At 34.4% G+C, this 27365-nt stretch overlaps 3 protein-coding genes and 1 long non-coding RNA gene across 10 annotated transcripts in view; 3 read left to right on the top strand and 1 right to left on the bottom strand.

The window, feature by feature from the left end:
* IRAK4 (interleukin 1 receptor associated kinase 4) overlaps nucleotides 1-19874 on the top strand; it is a 36834-nt gene extending 16960 nt beyond the window's left edge. For 2 of the 6 annotated variants that reach the window (XM_045553981.1, XM_045553982.1), the window contains exons 9-13: nucleotides 81-264; nucleotides 2355-2417; nucleotides 5343-5501; nucleotides 5625-5645; nucleotides 19020-19874. In XM_045553981.1, the coding sequence (XP_045409937.1) occupies nucleotides 81-264; nucleotides 2355-2417; nucleotides 5343-5501; nucleotides 5625-5645; nucleotides 19020-19052 (460 nt within the window). In that variant the 3' untranslated portion in view covers nucleotides 19053-19874. Of the gene's footprint in view, nucleotides 1-80; nucleotides 265-2354; nucleotides 2418-5342; nucleotides 5502-5624; nucleotides 6779-19019 lie in introns of those variants that run through there. The other 4 variants (XM_045553986.1, XM_045553984.1, XM_045553983.1 and 1 more) reach the window with 4 other exon arrangements.
* On the bottom strand, nucleotides 8757-21098 carry TWF1 (twinfilin actin binding protein 1). Of its 2 annotated transcripts, XM_045553987.1 has the most exons (9): nucleotides 20949-21098; nucleotides 19213-19290; nucleotides 16989-17167; nucleotides 15730-15825; nucleotides 14676-14780; nucleotides 12866-12991; nucleotides 12450-12600; nucleotides 12163-12284; nucleotides 8757-10891 (listed from the first exon to the last, which is right to left on the bottom strand). In XM_045553987.1, the coding sequence occupies exons 1-9, from the start codon at nucleotides 20971-20973 to the stop codon at nucleotides 10721-10723; spliced, it is 1053 nt and encodes a 350-aa protein (XP_045409943.1). In that variant the 5' UTR covers nucleotides 20974-21098; the 3' UTR covers nucleotides 8757-10720. The 2 variants fall into 2 exon arrangements, with proteins under 2 accessions (XP_045409943.1, XP_045409944.1); XM_045553988.1 differs by lacking the exon at nucleotides 19213-19290 and having other exon boundaries at nucleotides 20949-21050.
* Nucleotides 13997-15744, top strand: LOC123639838. Its single transcript, XR_006735814.1, has 2 exons — nucleotides 13997-14782; nucleotides 15629-15744. It is a non-coding gene; the product is annotated as an uncharacterized LOC123639838 (long non-coding RNA).
* Nucleotides 21099-25271: 4173 nt separating the features above from the next.
* TMEM117 (transmembrane protein 117) overlaps nucleotides 25272-27365 on the top strand; it is a 464054-nt gene continuing 461960 nt past the window's right edge. Inside the window, exons 1-2 of the mRNA XM_045553978.1 lie at nucleotides 25272-25366; nucleotides 25914-25967. The gene's annotated coding sequence lies outside the window, so the exon portion shown is untranslated. The remainder of the gene's footprint in view (nucleotides 25367-25913; nucleotides 25968-27365) is intronic.

Below are 27365 nucleotides of genomic sequence, written 5' to 3'. Positions count from 1 at the left end.
ACACACATCTATCTAAGGAACCATTTGACTTCCTTGGGAAAAAAAACCATTTCTTTCCTCCAAACTTTAAATTTTTTCAGTGCAAATATCTTACTAGATGAAGCCTTTACTGCCAAAATATCTGACTTTGGGCTTGCACGGGCTTCTGAGAAGTTTGCCCAGACGGTCATGACTAGCAGAATTGTGGGAACAACAGCATATATGGCACCTGAAGCTTTGCGAGGAGAAATCACACCCAAATCTGACATTTACAGCTTTGGTGTGGTAAGTTCCATGTACATAATTAGTAAAAATAATCATTCTGCTGTAATTGTGAAATTGAAGTAGAATATTATTTAATATACCTGTCACAATTAGCTCTCTAATGTAACATTATAAATTGCTCACATTAACCTCTAGCTACACTAGAAAGTTTATAAAAATTCTCCCAATGTGTAAAACTTTTGAGTTGGTTTTTGAAATTACTGCAAGAAATGACTTTCTTGTCACCTATCCTGTATGAATTAGCGTGACACTTAAATCAATGCATTAAATGAATCATGTCACACAGTATATACTTTAGTATCATTTTTTTTTGGCATTTTCTAATCTACCCATCTGTTCCTAATAACTTTTAAGATAGAATAAGTGTGTAAATGTATCCTTTTCTCTGTATCCATCCCAGTATCTGTTGTATTTTGACTTTCTTATAATGGCCATTCTGATAGGGGTAAAGTCTCATTGTGACTTTAACTTTCATTTCCTTGATGATTAGTGATATTGAACATTTTTTCACATGTCTATTGACCATTTGTCTATCTTCTTTTGAAAAAAAAATCTGTTCATGTCTTTTGTCCACTTTTTGATGGCGTTATTTGTTTTCTTCTTGTTGCTTTAAGTTCTTTGTAGATTCTGGAAATTAGTCCTTTGTCAGATGTATGGTTTTTGAATATTTTCTTCTATTCTGTAGGTTGCCTGTTGACTCTGTTAATTATTTTCTTTTCTATGTAGAAGCTTTTTAATTTAAGTCCCATTCCCATTTATTTACTTTTGTGGTTGTTGTATTTGCCTTTGGGATCTTAGTCATAAATTCTTTGTTCAGGCCTATGTCTAGAAGAGTTTTTCCTACCTTTACTTCTAGAATGTTTATGGTTTCATGCCTTATGTTTAAGTCTTTCATCAATCTTGAATTAATTTTTTTATATGGCAAGAGATATGGGTCCTATTTCATTATTCTGCATGTGGCTATCCAATTTTCCCAGCACCATTTAAAAACAATATGAATATTACTCAAAGACCTAAAAGTAGTCCTACCATTCGATCCAACAATCCCACTACTGGGTAGCTACCCAAAGGAAAAGAACTCATTTTATCAAAAAGACACCTGCATGTGAATGTTTATCTCAGCATAATTCGCAATTGCAAAAATATGGAATCAACCTAAATGCTCATCAGTACATGAATGGATAAAGAAAATGTGGCATACACACACACACACACACACACACACACACACACACACGCACACGCACCATGGAGTCCTACTCAGCCATAAAAATGAATGATATAATGTCATTCACAGCAACTTGGATGGAACTGGAGATCAACATCCTATGTGAAGCATCTCTGGAATGGAAAAATGAACACCAAATGTTCTCACTAATAAGTGGGAGCTAAACAATGGTGCACATGGGTACAAAAAGACATAAAGGACACAGGAAACTAAGAAGGGGGAGGGTGGGACATAAACTTACCTATAGTGTGCAATGAACATTGTCCTCGTGGTGGGCACACTGAAAGTCCTGACTTCAGCATTGTAGAGTGTATCCATGTAACGAAAACTTTCATACCCCGCTAGTATTTTGAAATTAAAACTTAAGATAGAATAAGTGGTAAGGATGGGTGGTTGGAGAAATGGGGAGGGTGTCTTCATCTTATTTTTTCAGATGTGTTGCATATGTGGAAATTTAACTTCATAGCACAGTAAAGTTAAGGTACAGGGTTATAGAATATGCCTAATGTTTAGAAAATAATATTCTCCTGAGAGCCATAGAAAATTATTCTTGTGAAGAATCCCCTGAAGGGCAGGAAAAGGATTGGGAGTTCCCAGAACACATGTTATATAAAGCTGATTGTTTAGTAAGTTGCCAATAAAAAAAGAACTGCTTATGGGTGTGGTGATACCCAAAGGTGTCCACAGAGGAGCAGTGGTGAGAAATGCCCATAGCTCATGTTCTTTCCACTTTGATACGTAAAAGACATATGCTTTGAATGGAAATGACTAATCAGATTTTATAATCAAGCTCCATATTCCTTCTATTTTCTATATATTGTCTTGAGTGTTATATTAATAGATTTTTTTTTTGTCTTCATAGGTTTTACTAGAAATAATAACTGGACTTCCAGCTGTGGATGAACACCGTGAACCTCAGTTATTGGTAATTGAAAGATTAATTTTTTCCAATCATTTTCTCTTTGCGTTTATAGTCTAAATTTGGCATCTAGAAATGACATTTTCTATTGACAGTCTTTCCATTGGCAGTTACATGGTAGCATGTGGAAAAAGCATTAAATATTTCTGATCTCAGCTCTGCCATGAAGTATTTGTGAAGCCTAGAAAAGTCACTTATGTATTCTTTGTTCTGGTTTCTTTGTAGGTAAAGTGAGAATAGAACTAAATGCTTTCCAAGGTCCTCTTCAGTTTATTTTTATTTTCCTACTTTCAGGGTGGTTACTGATAGCGTTTTCAGTGTTTTCAGGGAGGAAAAACATGGCTTCCATGCAAATTTGTATCAGAATAGAATTGTTAGTAAAATTTCTCTATTAATTTCTATCAGGGAGCATTTGATTTATAAAGTGGTAATAGAAAACACACCAAAAAAAGAAAAAAGAAAACATACCTAATTTGTTCTATTAGACACTCTTTGGCAATTATATAAAGTAGATGAAATGAATGCTAAATAGAACTATAAGAAAATTATTCCATGCCCTTTTTTTTTCTAGTATAGTAAATTTTAAGAACTTGGAGGATCTTTTTATAAAATTAAAGATTTATGGAAATACCTACTATTGTATATAAGTTTTTCTTAAAATTAAATAACTACACTGACTTTATTATAATTTGTGTATTCTAATGGGACAAACCAGGGTAGCAGATTCAGACAATGTAAATGTACCAGATTATATCCCTAGGATGGGGATTAGAAAGTCAAAAGGTATAATTATTTGCTCAGGGGCCTGTTGCCATATTTTATTGAGAGAAGTTATAAGTATAATGTCTATTTGTTATAATATTGTTACAGGTATCAGTTATAAAACTGTACATTTTAAAGCTTTTCATGGTATACTGGAAGTTCAATAATTCAATAATACATGTAATATTTCACATTAGAGTACATTAATAGAAGATAATATTATGAAAAGTTATTTTAATAATATTTAGCTTTTTGCAGTGGTACATAAAAAGTAAAATCTTAATCAGAGAAATAAAATTCTCAGTCCCATTGGTAGTTGGAGGTCAGGAGGTATACAGGCATAGATAAAGCTTTGGATGTGGATTGAATTACTACAGAGAAAGTGTATAGATTAAAATACAGGAGGACAAGGAAAAAAGGTATTGGAGGGCTAAAGATGGAACCCAGTGTTTCAGTAACTTACAGCTTATACTTTTTAGGCAAGGTCTACCTGTCTAAGGCCTAAATTTTTCATCCTTTTGCCTAAAACTGTTTCTCTTCAGAATATGTAAAAACCTCAAAACTTTGGTATGAGTAACAATAAAATGCAGAAAAACACATGATCTATGTCAGTCACAAGTTTTGCACTTTATCGTGTAATAGCGAAAGTCATAAAACTTCAGGGAAGGTTATACTATTTCACCATTAAGGATTGACTGTAGTATGACTATAAAGTAATAAGATTTTAATATAAGTCCAGTTAAAAGGGAGTGGTCCTTTAAAGAACCTTTAATTCACTATTAATAGATTCTGCCATTGCCAAACACTTTCAAAATTTATCTTTTGAAAAGGTTTTTAGAGAATTTACATTCTACCTCTCATAGTCTTTTCCATCTGTATTGGTTTCCTAGGCCTGCCATAAAAATTTACCACAAACTGGGTGGCTTAAAACAACAGAAATTCATTTTCTCATAATTCTGATTGCCAGAAGTCTGAAATCAAGGTGTTAGCAAGGCCATGCTTCCTCTGAAGCCTCCAGGGTGAATGCTTCCTTGCCTCTTTTAGCTTCTGGTGGCATTCCTTGACTTATAGCCTCATCAATTCAATCTCTGCCTCCATGGTGACTTTCTTTTCTCTTATGTGTCTGATTTCTTCCTTTTTTTGTCTCTTATACAGACAGTTGCCGGTATTGGATTTAGGGCCTACCTGGATTATCCAGGATGACCTCATCTCAAGATACTTAATTACATTTACAAAGGCCCTTTTTTTCAGATAAGGTTACTTTCACAGGTTCTGGGAATTAAGACATAGACATATGGTTTAGGGGGGCACCATTCAGCCCACTATACCATTCTAGTCCTATACCTCTCTCCTCACTCATTCTGTTTTCATCATGGCCCTCTCCCCCTTTTCTCCCTCCCTTTTTCTCTTTGATTCAACAATCTGATTGCCCATAGGGAAGTTTGTCAGGTGCAGGGAGCGGGTGTCTGGGTCCAGAAGTTGGAATTGCACTATTAGAACTAGCACATCAAGAAGCAGCCCACCCTGTGCTGCAGGCCTAGTAAAAGCTGCAGTGGGAACATAAGAGCAATTAGCTCACAACATAAATGTAAAAATTAGAAGGCAAATGGGTGGAAGTATCTAGGAGGTATAAATGAATGAATGAATGAATGAAAGAATGTAGTCAGATTGCTTAATGACAGGATACATTCTGAGAAATTCATCATTAGGCAATTTTGTCATTGTGCTAACATCCTAGAGTGTATTTACACAAATGGAAATGGTATAGCCTGCTATACACCTAGGCTATATGCTATGACCTATTGCTTCTAGGCTATAGACTTCTACCATGTTACTGTATTGAATACTGTAGGCAATTGTAATATAGTGGTAAGTATATATATAAATATATCTAAACATAAAAAGGTACTATAAATAGAAGGTATTATAATCAACGGGACCACGATCATATATGTAGTCTGTCATTGACCAGAAACATCACTTTGCAGTGCATGACTCTATTTTTTTAGGGTTTGTCCTGTATGCCTTCAGTTCTTATAAGGTTATAAAAGAAGATAAGTAAAATGAGAATACATGTAATTATAAAGTAGCTTAATTTAAATAAATTTCTATTCTAATTTCTTTCACTTCTTTGAAGCTTTTAATAAAATTTTAACCCTCATTTTAAAGCTAGATATTAAAGAAGAAATTGAAGATGAAGAAAAGACAATTGAAGATTATATTGATACAAAGATGAATGACGCTGATTCTACTTCAGTTGAAGCTGTATACTCTGTTTCTAGTCAATGTCTGCATGAAAAGAAAAATAAGAGACCAGATATTAAGAAGGTATTCATTTTTTACACTTATTCAAAAAGTGAAAGGGATGGGGTTCATCATTTTTTCCTAAGTGTATATTTCAAACCAACTGTGTAATGTGGTTTTGTTTTTTTCTATCTTTCTTTTTAAAAGGTTCAACAGCTGCTGCAAGAGGTGACAGCTTCTTAGAACTTTATTGGAATAGACTTTTGACTTTTTATATTCATCTGTCTAAACCATTTTTAAACTAATTTTTGTAAACATTCTTCTTTAACAAGGTAGCCTGGTACAGTGCAGTCATTGTTAAAGCATGGGTTGAACTTCCAACATATAGAACAAATAAAAGTAGAGCCACCATATATATGAACACTTAGCAATACCCACTTAGTATCACCCTCACTTCTTGAAGTAATCCCTGAGACATCGCCTTTAAACATCATCAAACACTGAAAAATATAGGATTAACAAAAAGAAAACAGGCTATAGCATGAAAAGACCCTGGTCTGAAGCCTAACTGACTCCACTACTAATTTTCTATAAAGCTTTGGTCAAACTCTCAGCAGCTGTGAGCCTTGGTTTTTTCACTTACAATATTGGACTAATATCTGCTGTACATCTCTAATAGGTAGTCATAAAAATCAAATGATGCAGAATATATACAAGCACTTTGCAAATTATAAATTGATATAAAATTTAAAGTTTATAGAGACAATTATAAAGTGCTATTATAACAGTATGTTTATAGACTCATGTTCATAGTGTTATTTTAAGCAATCATTCACCACAAACCAAATATCCCCTAATGCTACTGCCATAATGATATGTCTATTATTATCTTACATTACATGGCAAATTTGAAGGAATCTTATAGATGTAATTAAGGTTCCTAATCAACTACTTTTGAGCATCAAAAGGGAGACTGTGTTGAATGGGCCTGACTTAATCAGGTGAACCCTTACAAGAAGTCAGAGATTCTCCTCTGGGCCTTGAAGAAGTACCATGATGCAATAGGGCCACATTGGCTAAAACTTAACAGATGGCCTCTGGGAGATGAGAACCTCCCTCCAGCTGTCAGCAAGCAGGAAAAAAAAAATGGACCTCATTTGTACAACCGCAAGAAACTGAATTCTGCCAGCAACCTGAATGAACTTAGACAAGTACTCCAAGCTTCAGGTAATACCACAGCCTGGGCTGATACCTAGATTTCAACTTTGCCAGACCCTTGGTGTGAGTATATATCTGAGCTTGCCTGGACTTCTGACTTATAAAACTGTGAGATGATAATAAATGGGGTTGCATTAAGCCAAGTTTATGGTAATTTATTATCCAGCAATAGAGAATGAATACAGATTACTCCCATGATGATTCTCCCATGATTTCTCATCATATTTACAGGTTCTGCCCCACCCAAGGGGTATATAGAAATTACAGAGGATGTACAGCAGGAGATTGTAGTGTATATACTGATTTTCACTGGATTTCTCTTTTCATCAGTCCCTAGTCTTTTGTAGTGAGAGCCTACAGAGAGTGAGATCCCATTGGATAGTAGTGGCAAATTAATTTTTAATGATTTTTAACTATTTAAGTTTAAAACTCTTAATTGGTTTATATGATTTGAAAATGTATTTTACAGCTTTTAGTGAGAAGGAATTTACTTAAACATAAAAATTGACTGATGATAGAAAAACTGCTATGCATAGAAGGAATACCTAGTGTCTGCAATTATTCATTCATTCAATAATCTTTTTGTCATTAGTTGTTTAACACACCCAGAACAAGAGTATGTTGAGTGAGCTGTAGCAGATGAGGATCATCCTCTATTGTGTACTGTTTAGACCTTCCTAAGTGCCTTCCTGGGAAACAAACATAGTACACCTTTCAAATCACCTTTATAAATTAAGTATTTAAGCAGAAAGAAACATTTGCTAGTTGAGGAGGAAAAAGCAAAATAAAATGACTTAGCCCAAATTAATCTAAACAGGAACCCACATAATTTGAGATACAGTATGGTTTACAACACTGATGATAATTATATTTTAAAATGTAATAATAATTTAACTATTTCTTGAAATAAATATATATGTGTAAAACAGTGGAAATGCAGCTTATTATGGATTGCGAGCAAACCATATTAAAACTTTTTAAAAATGTAAACCACTTCATTGATTTTGAAAATTTTACAATATAATTTGATAGATATTTCCATTTCATCAAATGGACTTGATACCGAATTTACGAAAATTAGGCCTAGCTTCCTTCTTAGGTAAGAATATACCTTAACTCTTTTGAAGGCAATAACAGAGTAAATTCAGGGTAACAAATCAGATGTTTACTACACTGTTTTGTCTCTTTGCCTGATGATATCTGATCCATCGTGGACTCTGGTTGTTTACGCAAAGAAAATGTGAAAGAATATACACTAATTTAAAATGCAAGGCCGGGCGTGGTGGCTCACGCCTGCAATCCTAGCACCCTGGGAGGCCAAGGGGGAGGATTGCTCAAGGTCAGGAGTTAGAGACCAGCCTGAGCAAGAGTGAGACCCCGTCTCTACTAAAAATAGAAAGAAATTATTTGGACAACTAAAAATATACATAGAAAAAATTAGCTGGGCATGGTGGCACATGCCTGTAGTCCCAGCTACTCGGGAGGCTGAGGCAGTAGGATTGCTTAAGCCCAGGAGTTTCAGGTTGCTGTGAGCTAGGCTGACGCCATGGCACTCTAGTCCGGGCAAGAGTGAGACTCTGTCTCAAAAAAAAATAAAATAAAATAAAAATAAAATGCACACCTCAGGACATTGAGTTCTGAGTAGAAATGCCTTAGACAGTTTATATTTTTAAAAGTTTTTAAAATGAGCCCTGTTAAAGCTATTAATATTTCTGCACCTTTTGTAAAACTGCTACCAAAGACACTCACTGTGTAACATATCCCTAATAAAAAGGATCTATGATACTGAATTGCACCAGAAGTGCATTCAACATTTTAAGAGCTTAGTGTCAAGTAAATTGGTCACCATATTATACTGGGATGCTTCTATCACGGTAGGAACTGCATAACTCATAGCATTTTCATATTGCTGTAACAGTGGCAAAGTTCTAATCTAAACTGAGCATTCTATAGTCACAACTATTCTTGCCTAAATTTCAAGCTAATTAAAATCCTCTTTGGACTTAGGCAGGCTAATTAACAAATGAATAACAATAACCTACCACCAGGTATTAAATTATGCAAAATAACTCAAACATTAAAAAAATTATGGAAAATCAACTTAGAACAAACATACACAACTTAAAGAGAAAAAATTTTATTGTGATATAAAATGCACTTATAAAATGTCCACAGAAGGCATGGAATTCTTCACTGCTATATAAATTTACTGGGAATATGTTATTCACCATCTAGTTATGATAATGCCACCTAAAACATAGTGTAAACGATGAGTTATACTCTATAACAAATGCATCACTGATTTTCAGCAATCATTGGTTTATTAATAATTAATTTAAGACTACTTAATCACATCTATATTCTGGAATGTCCATTTACTTTCATGTAGTGTAGTGGAATTTAGAGTATAATTGCACATGGATGGTAGAAAAAAACATTCACTACTAAATTATTGTATATCTTCATGACAGGTAACATTCTTCTGACTGAAACTAACAGCTTCAGCTATGGTCTGCAACATAGCTCCAGGATTCTTAATGTAATAATTTGTGTGTACGCGTGTCTATGTGTGCACCCATAGAACAACTTAAAGTATATCTTTAGTAAATAAGTGCAGCATTATTGTTGATTACTTTGCATGTTTAAATATTACAGTCTGATTATTTGTAAACAAAACCCCACACAAATACTCTAAATTCTATTTTTAAAATTCTGTCAACCCATAATTATTCTTATACTTTACTTACTTGAACACACATTGAATTTCTGAAAGGTGCATATATTACATTAGATAATAAGGTTTAGAAATGAGTGCTTTATACTATGAAATGTGCATTTCTCATTTTTTTTATGCAGCACAAGGTTTAGATCAAGAAATAACAAATCCTGGATCCCCACAGTTCATTTAGAAAATGCCTCAAAGTTATGGCTCTTGCAGCAGGTTTAACAAAGTGTTCTAGCTCTCTCTATTTCAAGTATTAAAGAAATATGAGGCTCAAAAATCTCTCTAGGTTGCAACTGAAAATGCAAAGCTTTAGAAAACAAACAGTTAAATGTGTTTAGAAATACAACATTAACTGAAACAAGATTCTTAAGGTGTTTATCTGTGTTAGGCCAATTACTAGGACTTTAAAACAATTTTAAATCTGAATATTTGCTCAGAAGTGATAAAGAACACAATTTGCCTATATATATATGGTTTTGGGGGTAAAAGTCAACCTTGATGTTTAAAATTTTTCCACATTTTTTACTTTAGTTTTGTTCCCTTTTGAATGATATTAATTTAAATTTCAATCTGAACATAAATATTTGGCCCCATAGTTCTTATAATGAAATGACTTACTTTGGAAATGCAAATTTTTTAAAGCACTAGAGAGAATTTACTAAGGCTGTTCAAAGTCTTTCAATGTCATCAGAAATCCTGCAGTATAGAAAATATCTAGTACCCTTGAAGTTTCAGAGTAAGCTGATCTTCTGAAATTTCAATGCCATTAAAAAAAACAAAAAGTCAAATAGAAAAGACTGCTGCAATAAAGCACTGTTTCTAAAAGTTGCAGACATGATCCTACAGTCTGACAGTTAGCAAAGCTCCTCAAAGTAAGCCAACTTCCCACCTTTTCCTAGGCACACTGAATTTTCAGCTTAAAAAATAATCTAACCTGGTTCTTCATATTCATTAAGTAATATGAATATCTTAAGGTCTTTCTGTCTCTTAAAAAAGAATTCAGATATTTCACTAAAATGTAATAAGAAGTATATCCTACTTTGAGACATCAGACTTTCTGGAACTGGCCCAACTGTATAAAATTTTAAGAATTATGTGAAAGTGTGGAATCAACACTCTATGAAAACAGTGTGACAAAATTAAACATTATTACGTTGAATCCTTTTCTAGCTTTAACTCAAAAATAGAAATAATGAGTCTTATATAACATTATTTTAAAAACACACAGAGGTGAAAAGTGCTATTTTTCAAAAAGTACAATTTTTTCCCTACTATATATCAATATGGAATGATTTCAGTTCTCCTGTACTAAAAGCTGGACTTTTAAAAAACTAGTATTGCAATGTTTAATGTGTAGATTTTAATCAGTAGTGGCTTCAGTTTCAGCTGGACCCCTAATTAGTCTCCGAATTCCTCTTTTTCCTGCAGGACCTTTTGGTTTTGCAAAACTTTGCTTATGCGCATGTTGCTTGGGATGTACTTCTTCATAAAGGAAGTCTGCAGTCAATTCATCTCCATTGTCTATCTCAATCTGTAAAAGATGAAATTAGTAGTGCAATACAATATAAAGAAAGCACAACATTTAAAATCTAATACAATCAACAAGCCAGTTTTTAGGTATGATTCTCACAAATAAGTACATAACACCTGTTCCGGCAAGAGAGAATCAAGGACCATATGTAATAGTCCTTTCATTTTCTTCTTTTGGGGTAAGGGTGAAATGAGTTGCTTGAATATATAATCAGCTATAATCACTTGTATTTGGTTCCCTCTTACTGCTCCAATTTAAATAATGTTTAAAAGTAGAAGCCACCACTATATTCTCAAGTTGGCACACTATATATTCAAGACACATTACTCATGGCCCCTTCATCACTTGGGCCGCTCAAAATCACTCTAGAACAGCAGTCGGCAAACTATGGCCTACATGCCAAATCTTCCCCAAGCTTAAGATTGTTTTACAGTCTTACAGGTTGTTAAAAACAAAGAAACAAACAAAAAGAATATGTAACAGAGACCATATGTGGCCTAGCAAAGCTTAAGGATATTTATTATCAAGTCCTTTATAGAAAAAGTCAGCTGATGCTTGCTGTAAAAGGTGCTACCCATGCTAAAGTGATTCTTAGAATCTTAAAAAGCTTGAAAGGTCTAGTACCTAAAATATTGGTACTTTGTAAGGACCTGTATTTTAAGAGTTAAAGGGCTCAAGAATTAACTTTCCCCCATGCCTTATCTATATTTAAGAATATAAATTTAAGAAAACTGGTAGCTTAGTTCTCCAAATTTAAATGTTTATGCTTGTTCTCTCTTTCCCCAAGAACTGGAAAGATTCCCCACCATCCCATGATTCACAGTAATAAGTGGAGACTGTAGCTCCTTATTAGGAAGGAGGCTAGAAGCAATCCCAAGTATGTAGCTCTAGCAGCACTGTCCAATAGAACTTTCTGCACTGATGGAAATGTTCTATAAATTCTTCACTATCCAGTACAATAGCCACTAGCCACATATGGCTAATGAGCACTTGAAATGTGGCTAGTGCAATTAAGAAACTGAATTTTAAATTTTATTTAAATTTATATTTAAAGTTAACTGGCCACATGTGGCTTATGAGAGAGCATAGATCTATAGAGAGATGGGGATCATCATAGGTCACCCCTAGGCACTTAGAGGAGAGCCTAAGGATTTAGGATGAGAAAAGGAAAATAAACATTTTCATTTATAAATCACAGTACATCATGAGCTACATAGAAATGACAAGAAAAATCTAGCCAAAACTGAGGACTTTAAAAGAAGTAGGTCTACCTTTCTAATTACATCCATTTGTAGTTGTCTTTCTACAATTTCTAGTAGAGGACTCTTGCAGCTAGAATATAGCATCCGTTCTCTTATACTGCATGTGTATCCAGGCATTGAATAAATAAAAACTGTAAGTTAAAATAATAACACAATTAGCAGCATACTAGTTAAAGCAAGTACATAAACCTCATAAAACTACAGTTAAAGCTTCTGGGCAATAAATAAGTAAGACTAAGGCTGAAATATCAATAAGAAAACTAAATGTAAAGTGTTAAAAACAATGTATAATATACCTATGGACTCTAAATAGTCTCCTTCATGGGAATGTTTATACAGAAAGAAATGGTAACGTGCTGAATCCTTGGGAATCCTCTTTGGCAAATCTTTTAGTTCTGTATTTGTTGTGTTGGCCAAAATTATAATTTCATTTTTTATATCTATTTCCTGTCAATAAGAAACAAAATATATTCATTAAAACAAATACACAGATATTAAGTTAAAATCTTACAATAAAAAAACTAAGAGGGAACTTATATAGTTCTGGATTGACTCTTTAACAATGAACATCTATTACTTTTGTAATTTAAAAAATGAATAAAAAATCAGGACGCAAATTAAAAAATTTAAAATCCATTAAAAATAAACCTTATACAAGCTGTAAGCTACCAAAAGAGCAGCCATTTCATAATAATCATTATATATCTCTTACCAATTGCACATAGTTAAGCTGTCTGTTATTCAGTTTTTCCAAAGCCTGAAAAGCTTCTCGAGAAATAGGGAATGCTACTCCTTGTAGTGTCTGATGCTTAGTGTCCACACCCACATCAGTTTGTACCTAAGTATGACAGATTTAATTTACTGGTAAAGTTTTAGCATTTAGCAATGTCATATGGCAAAAATAAGAAGACCCAACCTCTATAAAATAGTGAACATCATTCAATCCTTGCCCAAACTATAATTAAAATTAATACTTAAAACATTATGAACTTTAAAAGCAAATTATTTTACACATTTGTTCATGGTCCTGCTAACGTTTTGCTGACATGCAGAGTGCATGACACATCTTTATGAAAATGTTGGGTGTGAATGTTTGAATGAATGTGCAGTGTTAGTGGGGTTTTGGGGGTTTTGTTTGCTTTTATGTTTGGTTCAGCACAATTTCAGTGAGCTACATAAGCTCTTTAAAGTGTCATCAGATTATACCTTTAATCACAAAATTTTACTTGATAGAATTTATAAACAGTAATGTACATACAATATGTATAGAACTTTACTTTGTTCTGTTGGACATAAAATGCAAAACGAACACCATGCATTGAATTGAGAAGTAGTACAAACACTATACAAAGACACAACACAGCTCAACAAGTTATACTACTGCAGAAGTTCCAGACTTAGAGCTTTCTTTACTAAGAACATAGGTGGTGCATGTATTGGAAGGGGAAAAGGATAGTTCAAGAAAGCTTTCAATGCACATGTTTAAGATTTTTATACTTGATAAATGATAGCTAGTATAGGGTCTCATTTGCAGTGTAGCAAAAGAAAGTCCAATAGAAATTTTACTTTTAAAAAAATGAATGGAGATTCTACAGCATAAATGATATTGGATAATGAAAACATCATAGAACATATGCAAATGCATACCCCAATACGATCCTCTGGGTTCTGATTGCAAGGAATAAAACAAACTATCAAACTTGTCAAAAAAAATCACATAAAAAGTCCTACTCAAATAACTTCAGTTAAAATAATATAATGATAGATCCTTGCTACCGATTTAATACTAAATGATATTCAACCATTTTCCAGACTGATTCCTATTAGCCTGTTACTCAGGCTAGTGAATAGTGGTTTCAGCTACTTGTTCTTTTCTATAAAATGCCAGTAGAAATACAGTAGCTGTTCCAGCATATAATTAGAATGGCTGCAGAAAACACATTAAAAATATGATAAACTCTAATATGGCTGAAATTTATTGACTCTAATATGCTCAACAAGTACTCAAATAACAATCTTTCATATATATCTCCATCCAAGTAGTGTTCATAGAAGTTAATTTGTAGACCTTCTAGAAAACTTAAACATCCTACAGCATTTATATTTTATTCTATTTAGTCATCACTATTCTCTGAGTAACATAACAAAATAGAAAAATAACATGCTTCAGGCAACCTTATTAGTTGTAACAGTCTTTGTACTAAAGGGGTAATACACACGTTTCCCATTTACATAGTATTCAAAGCACAAAGTTAACAAGTTGTACTTCTAACAGGTGGATTTACTATTTTTGACATGTATATCACAGGAGAAAGCTATTTATCAAATTGATATGAAGTTTAATATTCATTTTTAACTTTTTTTCTGAAAACACATTAAACACAGTCTTATCTCTAAACTAAACAGAATAAACCTAAGTTACCTAACTTCTCTATTTTCTAGTTACCTCCGTATCTACTAATTAAAAATATGATATTTTCAAACACTTCAAATCTTGCAAGGGATTCAAATCTATAATTTACCTCATTAATTTTAATCTGTCGTAATTCTTCCTCAGCTGCAGTCAATGGGGCAGGGGAAGACTGTGACAGCAAATATTTTTTATATCCATGTAATGATACATCTTCCTGTAAGTACAGAAATGGACTATTATTATCAGTTATTCGCTAGAAGTAAAACCAGAGTGAAGTTACTTTAGGAAAAACAAAATCATTAATTTCACAAAAAAGATTTTAAATGAAAATAAACAGCATAAAGAGTTTTACTATCTCTTTTCACTTTAATCCTCTATTTTAAAAGTTTCAAAACTTTTTAACTTTTTTAACTTCATTTCCTGAAGTTTTATAATTACTAAATCTTTAGTCTGAGTTTGGTGGTGGTGATGCCACCAAAATAATGAAGCTGGTCAACCCTCAAGTCTGCAGGATAATTACAACAAACCTTCTGGAGAAAACTGCCTTATAATTATTCAGTAATCAGCATATTCTGATTCTATTTTATAATGATATATAATTTCTCTATAGTTATTCATAGAAAATTATAATAGTTTTTACATTAAAAGAAAAAATACTCCACAGAGGTCTACTTATCCAAATTTTGTGGTTTAGAAGACTGCCACTCACACAATTGAAACTAGCCTGTCTCACAATTTATGGTGAACAAGCAACATACTCTCATCTAGTCTTGTGCTCTATCCACTAGATTATATTACTTTCTGTCTGAGTCAGAAAAGCTCTAAACAAATAAAAAAAAACCCTGTTGAAAAATATATTTAAATTTTCTTAATTTGTGTGTATATGTATAAATACATGTATTTACCATATAAATATTTTTAAAGAATGTGCATGTTTTAATATCACTTGTTCTCAATATCAAATAGACACAAATGAATGAATTCAAAGTTATAGATCCACTAGTGTTAACTTGTATATCATATGAAATATAACAATATTTTCTCTTATTCTTATGTTTACAGATTCATCCATCTGAATTCATATCAGTTACCTATTACCTAGGAGTTCTTTAATCATTTTAATTGCAACATATAGAATCCACATAAAAATATAAGTTTTATACCTTTACTGTTCCAAATACTTCATCTTTAATGTGGCCACCTCCAAACTCCTTTTTCAGAGTTGCTCTTGTTGCTGCATACAACATTTTTTGACGAACCTATTCAGTTGTGAAAGTTTACTTAGAAGTTTACAGACGAAGAGATATTATTACAAAACAAAGCACATTCTGAATGTATTAAAATCTTCAAGCACATTAAAAATGAAATAAACTGTGATAAAGCTGAAGCCACTGACTATAATATCTTAAAGTATGTGTGTACAAATAACCATCCTAACACGAACAACTAAATGATCAATAGCTATTAAGGTAGATTTCAATTTACAATGTAAGTCACATTTTTTGTAAAAGCTGAGAATATATAAATTTTTAAAAATTCCTCAAAGTATAAAATGAGTTCAAGGATTAATAACTACTTTAAAATAGTAGGAAAAAAATGAAATGAAGTAACCTTGATAGCAACATTTTACTCAAAGCTAGATCAGATATTACTAATTAAATTAAGAATCAAATACTCATGGCTTCCCTATGTCATAAACCATTCTGTGAGGGACACAGGATGACAAGAAATATAATATACTATTATTAAAATTTTACTAGTATCCATGGAATGCAACAGAAGATAACTACCAACTAATAATTTCATAATCTTGCACAGTCAAATCCAGTATTCAGACAGGATTTATGAAATTAAAGAGGATGGGATAATCTTTTCAGAATGATTATCTAGATAACTTTAAAAATTGTTAATTTTTTTACAACAAACATGAGAATCTTTAACAAATTTGGCATATTCATATATCAGTTTTGTCTTTTGTTCTATTTAGTCTGTCCGCTACCAACTCTGCTAAGAGAGATACTTATTTATTTGCATGCCTACCACCTGAATGGTAGTGATTAATAATAAATATATGGTGAATACTAACAAAATTTAATATAATGTTCAGTTAATTCTTAGAATTATTAAAATTATTACTCTCCAGGCCAAGCAGTTAGCTTCACTCTTCAGAGGCCCATGGAGTCATTTATAATTGCCACAGATTTTAAATTTTTAAATTGATAATTATTTTTATTTCAAAGACAAAGCTTCTGAATCTAAGAGCTTGTCTGAATCCACATTATTAATCCAAAGATTATTTTCCCCTATGATCATTCCCTTCTATGGGAAATGACTGCTGCCTTTTAAACTTCAATCAGCCTAGAAATAGTTTTTTAAAAATTCTTTCTGGCATTTATTGTTAAACTACTAAAAAATTACTTACATGAGAATGATCTGGAGACCACGCAATGAATATCCATTCATAACCCTGGGCATTCTGAGAATCTAACCTGAATAATATATAGCATGGTTGTTTGTCCTCCAACAGAGGTAAAACAAAGGAATCATAATCCTTATCCCAGGAATCTGAAGGCTGACTACATGATCCAATCACAAGTTGCTCTATAAAAAATAATTTTTAAAAAGATAGGTAAATGATTTGAAAGACCAAGTGGTAGTTCCATGAAGACTAGAAAAATAAATAAACCTAAAGTCATTTCCCAATTACGATAATATTATGCACATCAAAAAGTTAAAACGAAAAAAGTGGCACAGAATATAATTATGACATAAAGTATTACTAAAAACAGGAAGACTTTATGGATAGCATGGTTAAAATTTTTTATACATACACATCACAAAAATGTATAAAATGATCATAATAGTTGAGCTGAACAGTCAAATAATTGGTGATTACAGTTCTATTTTCCAAAATGCCTATGCTGTAAATTATCAATAAAATACATTTAAATAACTGTACTACCACTCAGAATAATTTCTGAAATTAACACTGAATTGTAGAGTAAGAAATACTAAATAAAATAAGGTTTAACTCCTGTTTAGCTGATGCTACAGATTAAAAATTTGCCTAGAAGCATAAATTGGTTCAGCCACTTTGAAGCACTATTTGGCAAAATATGGTAAAATTTTGAATGTTCTCTACACAGAGAATCTCTTGCACATATGTACAAAGGTGTTCACTGCAGCACTATACAGTAAGAGTGAAAACTGGAAATAACCTCAATGTTCATCAGTAAGAGAATGGACAAAAAATATGTGGCATAGTCATTTGATAACCTTCTATTCATATTTTAAAAGAATTAATGACCTCTCTATGAAAACTCCTTACAAAAATAACATTTACAGAAAAAGGAAAGATGCTGAATAATACGGTATGATGCAGTTTATGTGAACTTAAAAACCCAAACAGCATTATCTGCTATTTAGGGATACATGTAAAAAAGAGATTGCACAAATACAAAAACTCCTAATTGTAGATGATTCAGGGGAAAGAGGTCAGAAAGCAAAATTGTTTAAACGGGATACTTTTATATCAGAACAATATCACATTTTAAAAAAATGCTTGAAGCAAATATGATAAAATGTTAGCAGTTACTAATTTAAGGGGAGACATAGGCATTTATGATACTATTTTATTCTTTGGGATTTCCTTTGTTAAAAAATTTTCTCAAAACAAAAAATAAAACCAGAAAATAATGATTTAGGAAATAATACCATTTTATTTCTGTAAAGATGCTAGTTAGATTAACTTTTCTATTTTGGTTACTTAACTAGTCACTCAGGAAGTGATGGCATTTAAAATTTTAACTCATTATTTCTAAAACATGCTAGTTTATAGTACACATTTATTCCTGTTGAATGTGTAATATATATAGAACAAAAGCATATTTTACAAACTATTCTGGTATTTTTAATATAAAAGCAGAAAATGGAAAACAAATTAGATTTACTTCCAGTTTATGAAAGAATAAGTTATTTTTCCAAAGCAAAATATTTCAAGGTATTTAAGGAATTAAGCCAACTGAATAGTTTAACACATTCATTTGTGATCAGGTAGTTTTAACAGTAATTACTCAAATTTAAATCTGCCTTATTTAAAAGATTCTCACACCCAACCAGTTTCCCTGCTTATTTTTAAAGAATCAATTGATAGTTTGTTAAAGTCTCAGAATTTCCCAAAAACAACAAGAAAGGGTAATAATCATTCCTGTAGCATAGGCTGCAATCAGGTGGAGAAAATGGGAGAGTTTGAAATCCTTTGTTTCTACTTTAAAACAAACTTTGCTGAATAATTCACCAGTAACTATTTTTTTGGATAATCACCTGTTAACTTATTTCCATTCCAGAGATGGAAGCACTGACATTAGAAACAGATTGTGGTGCAGAAACTGAGACACAAGAAGTAAAAGAGGAATACGTCACATTAAAAAACATCTTTCTGTTTCCCTTATAGCTAGAGAATTCAGAAGGAAAACAGGGACCATAGGGACCTGCACAAAATGTGAGGAATCCAAGTTACCTTACTTAAGGTAAGCTGTGAACATACTGCACATTAACAAAAAGTTCAAATCACTAACATTACTTAGTTTAAAAATATAATACCCAATAATCCAGGGACAAACAATATTTTAAAATATTTAACTAACCATTTTCAATAGATATTTTCAGAAGTCTGTACTTTCCATTTCTGGCTCTGGCAAAGATATCTTTAACATCTTCACTTGCTGTGGAAAAAGATAAAGAAAAGCAAACCTATTTTTTTATACTTATGTATGAGTACTTTCTTTTGCTACCTATATGGGAAAAAATGAATTACAATACAAACAAATCTGAAGTATTTAGCATCCTCTTATCAGTATTATAAAACTTAAAGGCATAAGATAGCAGACATTGTATAAAGTTAAGAAATATTAATATATTTTAAAAGCATGTTAACATTAATTCTAATCTGTTTTAGCTAGATAATTCTGTAGCAAAAATAACACTGGAGTGAACACCCTGAAGTTACTCAAACCCAATAATGGGCAAATACAATTCTGAAAAACACCTTTATTGCTTGTTTAAAAAATGTTGAAAACTTGCTTTCATTCTCTTCTAGTTTAGTTTCAAGATTATGATAAAGACACCTCCTTCATCAATTCATTTTCTGTATTTTCCCACTAAAAATAACAGTAACTATCAGTTATCCCATCCTGATTTTTTAAAAAGCCAGTAAAATGCATTCAATCTTATACTTCTGGTTATATTTTTGTAACTTGCATTTCTCAAAAAGCTAAACTCATTGAGCAAATATGTATTTAATAATCTGACCCCTGTCTTCCTGTTAAAACTTCCATTTTGTTCTTGTGTTGTCCATTAACAGCAAGAAACACTAATAAGTAGTGCTTGCTGTAAGGCTCAAGCATGAAAGTCAATAATTACATACTTAAATGTCAAAATTAATGCGGGCAAATAAAACAGTGCTTTTAAATATGAGAATATTTTGCTTGTGTGCGTGTGCAGGAGTAAGTGAGGGGTGGTGTAAAAGACCCTTAAGAACAGAACACACAATTAAAATAAGTGTTCATTTGGGAAAAAGATTCGTTGCCTATTCACAGGAAGAGCTTGGGTTTATATTGGAATTCATTAAGTGATCACAAGTAACCCCGGGATATATTATTTGACTCTGATGAGGTGAGCGCTTCCAGGCTGTCCATTTTCAAACCAGGAAATAATGGAGGTCAGATAAAATTGCCCTTTCAACTATCTGCACGGGCCGACTACACTTAATCCACACAGATCAGACTTTTCAGTTCTCCTGGAGAGTATCTAAATACAAGACCAAAACACACCCTACACTCAGGATTTCTCAGAACATAATTCATATTCCCATTTGGGGAGAAAATATGTAAGAGTTTGGGAAGTACCCCTGCTGATAGGAGAAAGATTCTGGCACGTTTCGTTTTATGATCAGAGTCCTGTAATACTTCTTTGGACGGTGAAAAGGAAAACTCGCCCGGCTCCCTATAGCGAAGGGAGCCCCAGTCGCCTCCACTGTTGCAGCTCTTCCCCGCCTGGTAAAAAAGGGGAAAGTTGGCCTAACGTCGGGGGCTCTGCAGGGCACGCCCCCTTCACTCGGGCCGCCTCGGAAACCAATTTCCTTCGCTCCTCCGAACTTCGGGTCTGCCTGCAACGTGGCGGCGGCCGGGCCCAGCTGGAGGCGGCGCGAGCCGGGAGCGCCCGGCAAACCGGAGCGCGGAGAGACGCCGAGGCCCCCGGGCCCCGCGGGACCGACTCCCTGCACTCCCGGCCCGACTCTGGCCCTGCCCGCCCCGCAGCCCGCCCGGCTCGCCTGGGGCCTCCCGGGAGCCCCTTCCCCGCGGGCCGCGCGGGGCGCCGTTACCTTGGATGCCGGTCTGGTGGGACATGGCGGCGGCCGCGGGCTCCCGGCTCCGGCGCTGAGTGCAGCGAGCGGCCCCGGCCGGCGGCTCCAGGAAGTGGCGGCTCCTCCGCCGGCCCAGCGCGTCATCCGCCCGCGACCCGCCGCCGCCGCCGCCGCCGCCGCCGCCCCGCCCCGCTAGGCCCGCGGCGTCCCCGGGCGCCCTCGCCGCCCCACCGCCCCTCCCGGCCACCCGCGGTAGGCCCGGCCCCCGGCCCGGCCCGGCTCTCCGCCGGGGCTCACGGCCGCTGCACCCGCCGCCGCCTCTCCCGCTCCACCAGGGGGAAAGTGCCACCGAGCCGGCGGGAGAGCTTTACACTCCCAAGTCTGCCCTCCAGCGACTCCGCCATTCGCTGGGTCAGCAAAGGGATGCTCAAAAACGGAAATGACCATTTTACTGACTGTGTATTTATCAGCTTTAAAAAAAGCTATGCACAACACCCTTCTTTGTTTACTCTTACTGGAATCCACACAATTTGTTTTAAAGAAAGGGCCTATCGCCCATTTTTTAAAATGAGAATTAATATACTATAGACGTCTCCATCAGTTTTTCCCACAATTTTAAATTGAGTTAATCTCTGACTGTTAGCTTTTTTCATCCCAGTTGGGCACATTTAGAGACCAAGTGTTCCTTTTTCTTCATTGCAAAAAGAGACAGCCACTGAGAGTAATAAGATTAGCTGACTTCAGTATTCCTCTGTGGTCAATTGTATCATTGCAAACTAATACTGCTCTGCCTTTAGGTTGGCCGTTTATTTTTTAATCCAGTAACTGTTCAGAATTCTCTCAGATAAATTTGTCAGATAACAGCAGGTATTATTAAAAATTATTTTCCATTTCTGCTTTTGTGAACAAGTATTTCCCTTCTGAAAGGTAACGTGAGAAGTTTTTGTAGTGCTTTTCTACCACTTCTAGGTAGAAAGCTAGATTTTGTTTTTAGGGCCTTGAACTGATAATTATACAAAATTGCCATCTGCTGATGAACAAATACTTTGTTCATGCCAATAATACAAGTGCATGTTAACAAAATTACTTTTCAAATACTGTACAAAGTATTTTTAATTGGTTATTAACTAGCAGGCCTGCAATTGTTTCTATTACAGAAATCACAGCAATCAAGATTGCCGTGCTCTGTTCCCTGTTCTCTAAGCTCTGTTTCTCAAACAGATCCTCAGATTCAGGAATAAGTGAAATTTAGGCTGAGTTTTATGACATGTTTGAATTTAAGAAATGTAGGGAGAAGTTCTATTTTAACCAAATTCTTCCTGACACAATGGTTCACCCTGATTTACCAGTTTTTGACTGCATCATTGAGCAGAGAGAAAATTGCAGAGTTCACCTGCAATTTTTTGACTAATTCATGTCCTAGTGACTTGGGGAAATTCTGAAAGAAGTCAGTCAGCATTGCTCAAAAGTACTAATAAAAAAAAATAAGCTCTCCCGTATTCTTGCTTAATAAGGACCACTGCATGCTCAGTCCTAAAGAGGAAAGTTCGTTTAGGTTGGGACTGCCCTGGCATCCACCTGAAAGTGCCCATTTTTTGTTAGTACAGTAGTTTGACTTAAGAGCTGCAAGGGTCTTGGGTACATTGCTCTGTTCTAGCCACAAATGTTTTACCACCTTTCTTCATCTATTGTGTCTCCAGTTATTAAACATTTGCCAGAACTGTCATAATAATAATACCTTAGATTTGTATAATGGTTTACAGTTTTCAAAGAATATATAGAGACTTATTTGAGTACCAACATAATCGTGACAGGCTAAATGAAACATTATCAGGTTTTATTTTTTAAATTTAAGAGATTTGGAAATTGAGACATAGAGAGGGAAGTCAGCAAGTGTCATGGCTGACAAGTGTTTGCAAGAGACAGAAACTATTTTAAGACAATGTATGTAAATAAGGAAGTTTATTATAAGGGTACATGAGAATCTCATAGGTCCTGATGGCCTGGCTTCATCTCTTCTTTTCTTTTCATTTCTTTTTCTTTTCTCTTTTCTCTTCTCTTCTCTTTTCTTTTTCTCTCTCTCCCCAAATGGGATCTTTCTGCTTATCCATTCAAAATGGCAGAATATGACATTTCCCAAATTGACAGTCACAGTTCTAGCTGTATGCAGGAGTTACAATAGCTTTTCTAAGTCCAAGTTCAAAATTCCTAGGAGAAGACATGTGAATAACCCTGCTTGGCTCATGTATCAAATGGTCCTTGGCCAAGCTGCCTGGTTTATCCAGTATATACTGACCAACGAATGAAAGGCAATTACCACACGAGGGGAGATGGATCTTGGGCTTGGAAAACAGTCTTATAATTCCTACTTTTTGCAATTTAGTAGAGCTGATGTTTAGAACCCAAGTTAGCAGAAACAAACACAAATGCATGAATGGGACAATTAAATACATAAATGAGTGAAGCTAACAAAGGAAGATTGTGGTACACAGATGAAGCACAGACTCCACCTAAAAGGAGTTACTACTACTCAACTCCAGTTGACTAATGCTTTTGTGGGAATTCAAGCCCAGAGTAACTAATCTTCTGATTTTCAAGTGATGTCAGAAATCGGGGTTTTATGGGAAATATCTATTTCAATTTCTTGGGAAAACAAAAACAAACAAAAAAAGACCATATCTATAGGTCAGATTTGACCTATGGACTGCTGGTTTAGGACTTCTGACCTAGTTCTTTCTTCTGTCTGGTCAATTGTCAAATAATGATATGTAAAAATCACATCCTCCATGAAGATTTTATACAACAGAAAAGAATATCACGTGCACAGCCTTAATGTGAGCAGCATACATATTTGTGTATAGTGCATGTGCACATAAAACTATAAGGTGCCATGCATTCATCTTATCTCTCCACTGAATTGGAACCTTTTGACAGAAGAGAATCACTTCTTTACTTTGTGAGATAACGTTAAAGAGGTACACTATTTGCTTTAGGTTTTCCTAGAGAAAAAACCCTGCTATAGGATGAAAATTCACATAGAAGTTGTATGACCATGAACAAAATTATTTAACCTCTCTGGGCTTCCACTTTCTCTTTTGTCATATGCCAATACACATGGCTCATGGTTGTCATAGAAATCAAGTGAGATATGACCTTATGAAGGTCTGACATGTTAGATGTTTGACATGTGTTAGGCTTTGTATCTGTTAGAATTAAGTCTAAAGTAATACGTTATAATACAGTATGTTTCATAATAAGTCAATAAACCACAGTAAATAAAGTTAGGCTAAATTTCCAATCAAAAACAATGATCCAAAGTTGATTTCTTCCATAAGTTCATAAAACCACAATATCACTATAACTGCTGTGTTTTAAATACTACTAATATATCCTTAGACTTGTAAGGCATCAAATTAGAGAAATAATTCTTTGGGTTATAAAAATGAAAATCAAGTATTAAGCAACATACTTTGACTGAAACTAGCTTTTATTGTATGTATGTAGTTATAACCCCCAACAACCTACAATAAACACCTGGCAAGACTGCTAGAACTTTCAACAAAATGGAATATGTAACAGAAGATTCTTTTATTCTAGTCAGGCTCTGTGGTGCTGGAATGAGTCACTGAGAAAACAGAACAAAGAGTCTGGGTTAAAGATTAGTTCAAGCAAATGATATTTCTTTATTACTCTCCCAAGTGAAATCTGGACTGAAGTAATCTTAATAAATGATACATACTTTCTAATGAAAGAAACAGGGAACACTTTGGTTCAAAAGAGTTGTTGATAATGATAAGGATGCATATTGGAATCAAAGTGCAGGAAGGCACAAACAAAGCAACCAGCTTTTAATGTATTATTTATAGTGAGATTTTCACCCTGGGTTGGAGAAGTGCCTTAGCAACAGCATCTTGAATCTCTTCCTCATTATCTCTAACATCTCATGTGGGGTAGGATGGTTTAAATGGCTAATGGGAATATTTGCAAATCACTTTGAACACATAATACTGTCTTTGTCTTTCCCTGTTTCCCTCTCTTTGCTAGTGATGCTAATCAACACCCAAAAATCTCCTCTCACATTTAAATAGCATATACAGAAAATATTCTTTCATACTGAGTCTACAAAGGGGGACAAAGTATTTTTATAGTCACCACAGAGGCAACTCCAGCCTTTTCATATTAAAAAAGACAGTGCTGGAATGTGCAATTTGGTTGGAAAATGGTGCAAGGGGACTGTGAAGTGGAGCTTGCACAGCAGGGTTTTGTCTGTTTGTTTGTTTTAGAGACAGGGTCTCCCTCTGTCGCCCTGGGTAGAGTGCAGTGATGTCATCATAGCTCATTGGAACCTCAAGCTCCTGGGCTCATGCAATCCTACTGCCTCAGCCTCCTGAGTAGCTGAAACTACAGGCTCACGCCATCCATGCCTGGACCCTCTGGTATGTTTTTAAAAATAAATTTGAGAAAATGATTCATAGAAAATAATTGGCATGTGGGAGGAGGGAAGGGGATGCTCAGTGAGATTATGGGAGAGTTAAAACCCCTTTACCTCCATCCAAAACTACTCTTTGGAGCTGCTTGAAAACCATAGCCTAACAGTTGGGATTCAAAACGGATTAGTAACCTTTTACTAAGTGCTGCTTCATAACAAAGACTTTATAATAAAGCGTCAATGTATCCTGTTTTTTTAGAAATAGGCTAGATCAGTGTGGTGACCTTTCTTTAGTAATGTGGCAATAAAGAAGTTGACTATTACATTTTATGTTAATAATGGAAACAGTAGTACAATGAATCCCAGAAAAAAGGATTGTTCAAAAGTCATAAAATAATTATATAAGAACACATATATTTTTTAATGTTTTAATAACAGCTTTTGGTGAGATAGATAGTTATACAATAATTCTTATTTCTTAACAACAAAATTCAGATTCTATTTGATGTAGCAAAGTGCCCAGTTGAAAGTTTGCATTTCTACTTACTTTGCAGCTAGACGAGGCCATGTGATCTGAGTTTCGACCAATGGTATGGAAAAGTCATTGGGTGAGTCTTCTCGAAAGGCTTCTTAAAAAGCTGATGAGGATTCCTTTTAATTTTTCTTTCCCACTTCCTCCTGTTCCCTATTGAAATGAAGATGTGATTCCAGCTGCTGTCTTGGACCTGAGATGAACTTGATGGTAAAAACCACAAATTAGGATAATGGAAAAGCAAGACAACAAGGAACCTCCTAGGTCCCTATTGACTGTGACTCTCCTTTACCAGAGCTGGCATGCTACCTCCAGACTTATTTTATATTCAAGAAACATAACTTCCATTCTATTTAAGCCACTATGCTCTCCAGTCTCTGTTACTAGCAGCCAAGTATATTTTGTAAGTGAGGCATTTTGCTTTACCAAAACTGTTATTTAAAAATATCCCTCATTATACAGATCTTTAGTTTATAGAGTGAAAATTTGGATAGCAGGTTTGTAAAGCGAGGGATGCTGTGCTATCCAAATCCATTTGGTTCCTGAATTTTAGATTGCAGTTAGTGATAATTTGGATAGCAAAGGACACATATAGTTTTAAAGGTGAAATTATAGCTAGTTGATCTTCTACATTTCCTGCATGTAACTGGATTTCCTATAACTTTGCTAAATAGAGAAGCAAATCAGCCAAGACCCGAAAATATTCCTTTGTACAAAAGCAGCTAAATATGCATTGGTTATCAGATTTGGAAATATTGTGTATCTTTCAAAATATGTAAGTATTTCTCTATTCTTTACAAAAATTAAACTTTCATGAGGTTCACTACTATAGTAATTGAAAACATTGTAAGAGATACATATATTTTCTGAATTTCAACATTTTTTAAATACTGACTCATCCCAAGATTATATAAAAACTCAATAAGTATTCACCATCTTTGCAAAACTGTTTAGGATTCTATTTGTTGACCAGCTTTGCTAAACAGCTGAATAGTATTGTGAACAGACATCAGTATTCTCTGTCTGAACTTATAATGTTACAATCTTGGTTTGTACTTCATTCTTTGTTACCTACAACCTTAGACTTGACATTGTTTTATCTGTTATTTCTTAAATGATTTCTCAGAGACAGCTTCTAAAAGAGAAAGCCCTTGGGAACAATATCTCTCTGGTCTTTCATTTCAGTTTTGTTTGGCATGTCATCAATGGAGAATCAAGCTTGTTAGAGGATTGGGTGGGCTGGGACCAAGGAATCCACAGAAGCACGGACTTGTTCCATCTTTTCTATCTCTTCTTTCTTTTTACTCACTGAAGTGCAGCACATTTTTACACCTTGGAGTTACTACAGTGAAAGGAAAGTGAAGGATATACTTATATACTAATGAGAGAAATGTCAAATTCTTTCTTTTATGATATTCAATTATTAGGTCGGCAAAGGATTCATAAATTAACCTGATTCTTGCAAGTTCTTCTT

Source organism: Lemur catta, chromosome 6 (genome assembly GCF_020740605.2).
Source record: "Lemur catta isolate mLemCat1 chromosome 6, mLemCat1.pri, whole genome shotgun sequence".
Taxonomy (NCBI): Eukaryota; Metazoa; Chordata; class Mammalia; order Primates; family Lemuridae; genus Lemur; species Lemur catta.
Note: the sequence above shows the minus strand (reverse complement) of the source record. Positions and strands in the feature narration are given on the sequence as shown.

Excerpts from the sequence above, each read along its gene's own strand:
- TWF1 (XM_045553987.1), bottom strand. The coding sequence starts at position 20,973 with ATGTCCCACCAGACCGGCATCCAAG. Across the intron at positions 17,168-19,212 it reads GAAAATATCTATTGAAAATG|AGCAACTTGTGATTGGATCA; the intron begins GTTAGTTAAATA and ends TATTTTTTATAG. Across the intron at positions 12,285-12,449 it reads AGACTATTTAGAGTCCATAG|TTTTTATTTATTCAATGCCT; the intron begins GTATATTATACA and ends TTTAACTTACAG.